This window comes from Lygodium microphyllum, chromosome 4 (assembly GCF_053477565.2).
Source record: "Lygodium microphyllum isolate KBCC chromosome 4, Lygodium_microphyllum_v1.1.10, whole genome shotgun sequence".
Classification (NCBI taxonomy): Eukaryota; Viridiplantae; Streptophyta; class Polypodiopsida; order Schizaeales; family Lygodiaceae; genus Lygodium; species Lygodium microphyllum.
In genome coordinates this window covers 125,490,110-125,498,932 of record NC_141138.1, presented here as the reverse complement: position 1 = coordinate 125,498,932, position 8,823 = coordinate 125,490,110, and the positions used below count along the sequence as shown (strand labels likewise).

General features: G+C 39.5%; 1 protein-coding gene across 1 annotated transcript; it reads left to right on the top strand.

Moving 5' to 3' along the window:
• Positions 1–6,192: 6,192 nt before the first annotated feature.
• LOC148037588 (uncharacterized) lies at positions 6,193–8,219 on the top strand. Its single transcript, XM_087676535.1, has one exon. The coding sequence runs from the start codon at positions 6,458–6,460 to the stop codon at positions 7,322–7,324; it is 867 nt and encodes a 288-aa protein (XP_087532661.1). The 5' UTR covers positions 6,193–6,457; the 3' UTR covers positions 7,325–8,219.
• Positions 8,220–8,823: the final 604 nt, after the last annotated feature.

Below are 8,823 nucleotides of genomic sequence, written 5' to 3'. Positions count from 1 at the left end.
CTCTCTCTCTCTCTCTCTCTCTCTCTCACAGAAAGAGTTGCTAATAACCACCACCACCACCACATCTTACTCTCCCCCTCCTCATTAGAGCCACAACCAATTCTCCTCTCTCACTCCTCATATGTTGGGGACACAACCAATTTCCTTGGTAAAGTTTGCAATATCCCCTTCTCCAATTGCCTATACATGAACCTACCATTGATAGTTGTATTACATATAGAGAACACATTGACAAGATACCATTGTAAATATACTTCTATAGAATGATAGAGAGTTATGCTTGTAGAGAAGTCTCCATGCTACTAACTTTCATGACTTCTAAGACTCAATATCATCATTTGTTTTGAAATTCTCTTTATCTTCTATGTGAACTAAAAGAACAAATCTTTGTCCACTTGATTATTGTAGTAGTTTCCTCATTGAGAAAGAGAGAGAGATTATGTGACTTTATCATCATCTCTCTAAGGGGATGCGATTTTTTTTTGCTGAACAGGGGTTGCTAGTAACTCTTTCTCAGAGAGAGAGAGAGAGAGAGAGAGAGAGAGAGAGAGAGAGAGAGAGAGAGAGAGAGAGAGAGAGAGAGAGAGAGAGAGAGAGAGAGAGAGAGAGAGAGAGAGAGAGAGAGAGAGCTTTGAATCACAACTCCCGTACATCATCTCTCTAAGGGGACATGAATTTTTTATCACCAGATAAGGGTTGTCGGCAACCCCTTCTCGGTGAAAAAAATTCAAAAGTTTCCTCCATCTCTCTAAGGGGACTTATGAATTTTTTTTGGGCTAGGAAGGTTGTTGATAGCTCCATCTTTAGTGAAAAAACAATTTAGAGAGGACTTGTGAAAACAAATTTCGTCGAGAAATGGTTGGTGGCAATCCCTTGTTTGGTAAAAAAAATTTCACAACTCCCCTCAAAGAAATGATGGAGGAGACTTGTGAAAAACAATTTCATCTCAAAAAGGGGTTGCAAGCAATCCTATTCTTGACAAGTTGCTAGCAACCCCCTTCTCGACTCAAAAAAAAGTCAAAGCAAGTCACATAATCTCTCTCTCTCTCTCTCTCATTTATCTTTGTCTCTCTCTCCCCTCTTTTTATATTTCTATTCAGTAATTAGCTAAAAAATGATTAGTAATTTAGTTATTACCTAAGCAATAAATTAAGTAATGCATTGTGTATGCATGTTTCTCTGTGTGTGTGTGTGTGTGTGTGTGTGTGTGTGTGTGTGTGTGTGTGTGTGTGTATGGCCCTTATCTTCATGTCTCATTATGTATATCCCTTGCAACTCTCTCTCTCATTAGGACTCAATAGAGTCGAGAGAGAAGAGAATATATATATATATATATATATATATATATATATATATATATATATATATATATATATATTAGTAGCTAGGAAGATCAAATTATGCGTATATTTGTGATATGTTTTAATGTGATACATAGTAAATTGAGACTTTTTGAATGAACTATATTGAAAAGTTTGGACCTTATGAACAAAAAAAATCCTCTCTTTTGGGAAATTTTTTTCTCCTAGCATATAAAACTAATAATTAACATAATATACAAGGACTATTGTCTTTTGCATTGTGTATTTGGAAAATAAAAGACCTTATTAAATATTTAAAATTTTTAATACTATTGAAACTATAATCAAAATGTGACTTTTTAGTCTAATTTTACTTAGGCTAAAAACTTTTAAATAGAGGAATTTGATGAGAGAGAGAGAGAGAGAGAGAGAGAGAGAGAGAGAGAGAGAGAGAGAGAGAGAGAGAGAGAGAGAGAGAGAGAGAGAGAGAGAGAGAGAGAGAGTATTTTGATAAAGGTCCTAAGTTATTAATGTAAGAGAAGACCAAAGGTAGCATTATATTATTATAGGAGAGAGTTGCTATAATTGTTTTAAGCCATGCAATGTGTATTGAAGATCCAAAGTTATTAATGTATAGGAAAGGCCCAAATGTAGTATTGTAAGAGAAAGTTAAAACATTCACTGTAATCTACTTATCTCTTGAAGACACATCTCTATCTATCTTGTCCAGTTTTCTTGCCAAACCCTTGTGGTGACCTTCAACTCTATGCACTGCGACATTGGTGAACCCGATGTGAAGGTCGGTGTAAGAGAACTCCAAGATGGGGGATTCTTCAGAAGATACTCTACAACAGTTGGTGCCCATACTGCAGCAGACTCAACAACAACAAATCCAAATGTTACAACAACAACAACAACAACAAAGGCAAGATGAAGAGAAGATTGATTCCATAGTTATCAAGGCCCTAGAGGAAGTTGGGCGAGGATTAAAACAATTTAATGGTCAAAATGTATCTGTTTTCATTCACTTGTATGTTGAGAAAATGCTCTTCTTTAGTGTACCGCAACATGCACGGAGTCGCTATTTTGCCAGACTAGCCAAGCATGGTCTTCAAAAAAGAATCCATGGTCTTTATCAGCGGGATGCGGATTGGGCTACATTCAAAAAAGCCCTACGCGAAGAATTGTTCTTACAAAACTTTGGCCTAATGACGAAGAAAAGTTTCATTGATGGGGTTGAGAAACCCAACAAAGGTTTAGCTGCAATAGCTTTATACCATGAGTTTGAAAGTAAATTCGGAAAACTTGATGTTGAAGACCAACAAAGTATGGAAGGTCAAAAGATTGAATTATTCCTTAAGACTGCAAATCCCATTCTGCAAGGGAAGCTTGTTGATCGCCTAGAAGATGCTACCTCCGAATTAGGAGTCAAGATTGCATGGACAAATGTTACTGATGTAGTTAACATGATTGCTCAAAGAGAGCAAATGCGACTAAGATTGGGCTCTACTTCAACTTCAACAAACTCCATTGATGGAGCTTGTTCCACCTTCAAAATCCCCTATTCCTTTGATTAATCAACCAACTCTTTCTTCTTCTGTTCCTTCTAAAAATGATGTCATGAATGAACTCATTAAAAGCATGCATGACCTTCATCTGAATCTTACAGAAATTAGTTCCAAGGTGGAGAAGCTGGATGTCAAAGTTGAAGAACGAGGACGATCATCAACTCAAAGACCCATGAGAGAAGGCTATAAGAGGCACTGCATTTGGTGTGAGAGCCAACAACATGACAAGAGGGAGTGTTCTGCCTTCTGTGAGGTTGAAGCACAAAAACTCGTCTTTTGGAAAGACAAAAAAATTCATGCAGCTGAAACTGGTCTTCCACTGGAGCCAAATTTTGGCAATGATGGAACGAAGAAAATATTAGAAGATTTAGTTGTAAAGAATGCCTACGCAGCAATTGATGCGGCTACCTATGGGCTGCAAATTGAGCCAACTAAATCAAATTTAATAGCATGTAAAGCTAATGTGCAATCTAAAGTATGGATGCAATCATTAGATCAAATGGAACATGGCAAAGTAGCCAAAGATGATTTGACTAATGCCAGTCAGTGCATTAGAGGAATAACTGGTTGAAAAGAACTGGTAGATTCTTTTCCTGCCTTTGCACATTTGGCTGACATCAATCATAAAGAAGTCTTGATTGAAGAAAAGAGAAGAAGAGTTAATCATAAAGAAGTCTTGATTGAAGAAAAGAGAAGAAGAGTTATTTGGTCATGCCTAGTACAAGTTTGTAAGGCCAAATATGATAATTTAGTATCCCCATAACTTAGTATACCATGTGAGAGCAAATGAGAGAAAAGGCATAAAAAAAGAACTAGAAGACACACATGTAGATGGGATCATGCTTATCCATTTAGCAATTGTATGAAAAGCAACATTAAGAACAAATGTGTGAGATTATTCTTGTTTATATGGTATACATATTAAATAGCAAGATTTAACTTTATTGTGAGAGCTTTTTAATAACTAACATAAACAATACATAGGTATTCCCCCACACAATCACATATTGGGAAAGGTTTTATTGGGAAGGGATCCTATAAGAAATTAATAAGAGGGAACTTCAAATTTAGGTTTTCCATTGAGAGGCCCTGATAATGATGTAAAGTGAATCTTCTCACCAAATCCTATATTTGTTATTAAAAAAAAAGGAAAGCTTGAATAGAAATGGAAGAAAAAACTTAGGTGAAGCATTTTATACACAATTATTGGAAAGTGTGACCCTCTTTTGCCTCAAATAATGAGTCATTATCAATTTTTGAGAATATACAATACACCTAACCTTGTTTTGGTTTGGAAAATGATATGTCAAGTTCTTTGTTATTATTCTTTCTCTATAAAATCTCATGACATTTGTATAGTTTATAGGAAAGTCATTAAAGAAACTAAATCAAACCATAGCATCGGCTAGCATCCCCCTTAAGGATTCGATTAGATCACTAGTCATGTAAAATGACCCAAATATCAATAGTGGTTGAGTGCAAAAAATGGACACATGCATCAAAGTCAAAAGTAAACAATTCCAACAACACAAGAAGAGAATGACTTATATAGTTTTGGCATAGTTTCCTAATTGAAATGCTTCTCAATGGGGTAGCTTAAGTTTAAGATTATCTAGTCTCATGTTATTCAACCTAGGATTTCTTATCTTCTCTTGTAGCTAGTTTAGATATGTGTATGAAATAGTTAAGTGCTTTGAATATTGATCTACTTAATGGTATTCTTACCAGATCCACCTAGTATTTATTCAACCTAGGATTTTTTATCTTCTCTTGTAGATAGTTTAGAGATGTGTATGGAATAGGTAAGGGCTTTGAATATTGATCTACTCAATTGTCTTCACACTAGATCCACTAATGTGGCTAAAAACCTTTTTCACAAGTTTTCTAAGTCCTTTTGTGATATGATAAAGTTGGATACTATGCAAACATGTTTATTCGATATTCACTCCTACAACCACATACAAGGTAACTTTGAGGAGAGACTGCAAATAACCTTCCTTGATCTTGTAATCTAGCATTAGTTTAGAGGGCTTTATCTCTCAAGGATTTAAAGTAACAGAAGCATCATGGTCTTAAAGCATATGCGCATTGTTGATCTCTTTTGTGTTTTTTAGCTTAACTCTTACTAGTGTATGAATCTCCACAAAGAAGACCAAATGTAATGTGAAGGAGAAGTCAAAAAGGGTGTTGGATAGATTGGAAAAGAACAATGTAGAGGAAGTCAAGGAGGTTACTCTTAGCATATGCCATTTCAACAATGCATCTCTCTCTAGGATGTGAGATTTCCTATCAAGTCTTGAACTATTGCATAAATGGGCATTGTAATTACTTTAGGGTTTTGAACAAAGAGACTGTACTACTATGTAAAGCCTTCCTCATGCCCACATTTGAAATGCTAGTATGGCAGAGATGGCTGTTGCTTGTCAAAAGGAGCTAGTCTTGTGGCATGTTAGCTTGGACCCTTTTAATTGAATGTCTTACTGATGCAAAAAGGTGCTCTGCTTAAGGTAAACGAAGATAGGGGAAAAATCTTTAAAGCAAGTACTTTGTTAAAACAGAAGATCATAGAGATTGAGCTACATCATGTTAAGAAAAAATGGAGTACATTGATAATGTAATTGAGCTCCAATGATAGGGTATTTATTAGTTGTGGAGGTTGAGGTAGTCAAAATGTAAATTTCATCCAACATTTTGGGTCCTTTGTGCTACAATACTAGCTATCCACTAAGATTGACGTTTCATTGCAACTTTGGCAAGCTCCTTAAGACATTGAAAGGAGGTTTAGGAATGTTAGCTAACAAGTTGCCTTGAAAGGATAGAATGAAACCCATGGGCATGAGAATTCAGGAATTTAAATTGCAAGGAGGTCAAAAGTTGCTAGGGATTAGCTTATATACACAGATTGTTGTTTCTAAGGCATATGCTAAAAGGGCCAAATCTTTTTAGTTCATAAACACAAAATTCTTGTAAAGCTAACTTCATCTCTTTAGAGTTGGTGCTAGGTGGCTGCCATTTTCTTTAAAAATTAAGAAACATATTGACACTCGGATCACAATTCCATCTGCTATGTAAGCTTGAAACTTTTGCTAGTTTGCTAAAATTTCTAAATGCACGATCTTGCCCCAAAAATTAGCGGGGTTTTCTCAAATTGACCATGGGAACGGAAACTTTTCTAGAAGTTATGATCCCCCCCGGGCCCCACTCACACACAGAGACGTTCGTCACTCGTGAGAAGCTTCCCTTATTATTTATACGGTTCCTGTCGAGAAAAGATGAGTAGGATTCTAGAGCCACTTGAACGGCACAAGACGCGGGCGGCGGAGTCGCGGAGACTCGAGAGAGACACAGACAGAGAGAGAAGGTTTGACGAGAGAGACTTAAAGAGAAACGGAAATTCGGAAGCGTGTGCAAAAACGCTTCTGGTCGTTAAACAGGCTAGACACAACTGTAAGTGCGCGGTTGGCCCGCGGCGCGTAGGGGTATAAGAGCGTCTAGGAATCGGGATTCAGGATGGCAGGGTCGGTTCAGCTGACATAAACAGGGAACGCGCAGAGCGTGTGAGTGTCACTGTCTGTGTGTGTGTGCTGCATGGCCAGTAAAAATTCGTCTTCGACGTCCTCTGAGTATTTCACTCGGTCGCCCTCGCCTGTAACTTCAGCTTCTGCATGCTGCACCGGCAGAGCAAGAGGAGGAGGAAGAGCAGGTAGCCGCGATGCTCATGAGGACAGTCATACTAAAACCGGGCCGAGGACAGAAAATGGCAGGCTTGGATTGCTTAAGGCTGGGCCCGGGTATCGCGGGGTGCGGAAGCGGAGCTGGGGGAAGTGGGTGGCGGAGATCCGGATGCCGCGCAGCCGGCAGCGCATCTGGCTGGGCTCGTACGCCTCGGCCCGGCAGGCGGCGCGGGCCTACGACGCCGCGGCGTTCTGCTTGCGGGGCCGCGCCGCCTCTCTCAACCTGCCCCACCTCCCGCCCGCCCAGCTACTCGCTACGCTTCTACCAGCAGGACCCCTCTCTAAGGAGGACGTCCAGTCCATGGCCGCCGTCGCCGCCTCAGCCCTCCCTCCCTCTCCCCACCCCAAACCCTCCACTTCCTCGTTTCCTTCTTCTTCCTTCTCTGATCCCGACATCCCAGCCGCTACCACCACAGCGACTCCGGGGGCGCCCTCCTTCATCTGTTTCTGCCCTTCAGCTAGCGATTGCCTCCCCCTTAATATGATCGACCGCCCTAATTCCCAGCAGCTGCAACGCCCCCCAGCTGTAGCTGATCTCCAGCAGCAGCACTGCCTGCCCGCCTCAACCTCCGACAACCCGGAACGCCAGGGGCTCCCGGCCGGCGCCGAGCTCGTCGTGGACGACCTCTTCTTCCGCGACATGGACTCCAACATCGAATCCTGCGCTTCCCTCCTCCAGCAGCTTCCCGTGCTCCACATGGCGCATCACCATTGCTTCTAAGATATCCCTTTGCAGATGAGATTGAGCTTCCCAATTCACCCCGCCACGCCAGGATTTCTGCCACGCTTGGCATCAGCAATATACTCCCCACGGCGCATCAAGAATACTGTGCCCCAAATCTGCAAGGGCTCACTGCTCACCGCTCACCTCACATATCCTTTTGATTTCATTAACCATGCCAAAACCACTTTCAGGGGTTTATTAGCCGACTCTTCCACTAAGCTGGATATTCATCTCTCACCCCATACGCAGGGGTCCCCATGAATTCAGAACTGCACAGCGCTGCGTCTTAACTCTAATCAATACCCATGAGTTTTCACGGGTTCCCGATTCATTCTAGCACATTGCTTCAACAATCGCTCAAGCTGCTTCTCAATTGAACTCTCCATTGAACCTAACCCTCCTTACTAATCCTTACATATTTTGTAATGCCAACTTAGAATTAGTTGCACTGGGTAATATAACCCACAACACCGGACTCTATGATCTATATGAAATGTTAGACCCCCAACAAAACATTAATAATCCAGTGTTCACAAATAGACTTCCTTTAAACTTGCCATCTATTTCATATTTCAAGCCTTCCATCCTCATGAACATTAGTACAACTTACAAGTAAGGTTGTTGTGAACTTTTCTATGAAGAAGTTCAAGCCCACATGTGAAACCAAGCCAAAATCCAAGACTACTCCATTTAAATTTTGGATGCTTGTGTTGTCAATGTCTAAAAGGATCATAGAGCATTAATTATGATAGACATTCAAGTTGCTTCTCAATGTAACAACTATAGAATTATTGCAAAGCGATCACTTTAGGTTGACTTTGGTCACAAGATGTCAAGAATATCTAGTTCTAATATGCAATTTTAAGTGTCCTCATAACTTTATATATCTCGTATCTAGTCATACTATGAAAATTACACAATGTCATTTGAAATCTCTAAGAGGGTTTTTATATATTGTATGTATGAGACCATCACTAGAGTTGAAAGAGTTGGAAATTTTAATTTACACAATTTACAAAATGTACCTACGAAAGGGCGTGATTCTTAGGATCTTGAACAAAAGTAACATATTTGTGAGAAAAAGATTGTACTTTTATGGATGAGAAATTCATAGATAATGCATTTCATAAATTATCTTTGTGAACGCACGTGATATATAATGTTTATGCATAGTGAATTTGCCAAGGATTACACATGTATTTGATATGCTACATGGGATAATATTGTCTATTGGATCATGACTCATTGGCCATTCTTGGCTATGAATACTTATTTTTCTTTCAATTTGTTATGGTTAAAAGACTTTGTTTGAAGGGTCCTGATAAGGGGGTAATTTCTAGCTTTAGGCAATGCCAATCACTATTTGGGCAATACAAATCTTCTTAGTGATCGAGCATGTGATTCTTGAGGATAAGGTTGCTACTACATGCCAATTTTCCTACATGTTGTTTTTGGTACTACACAAGAAGCAAATCAACTATTTTAACATTAGTCTT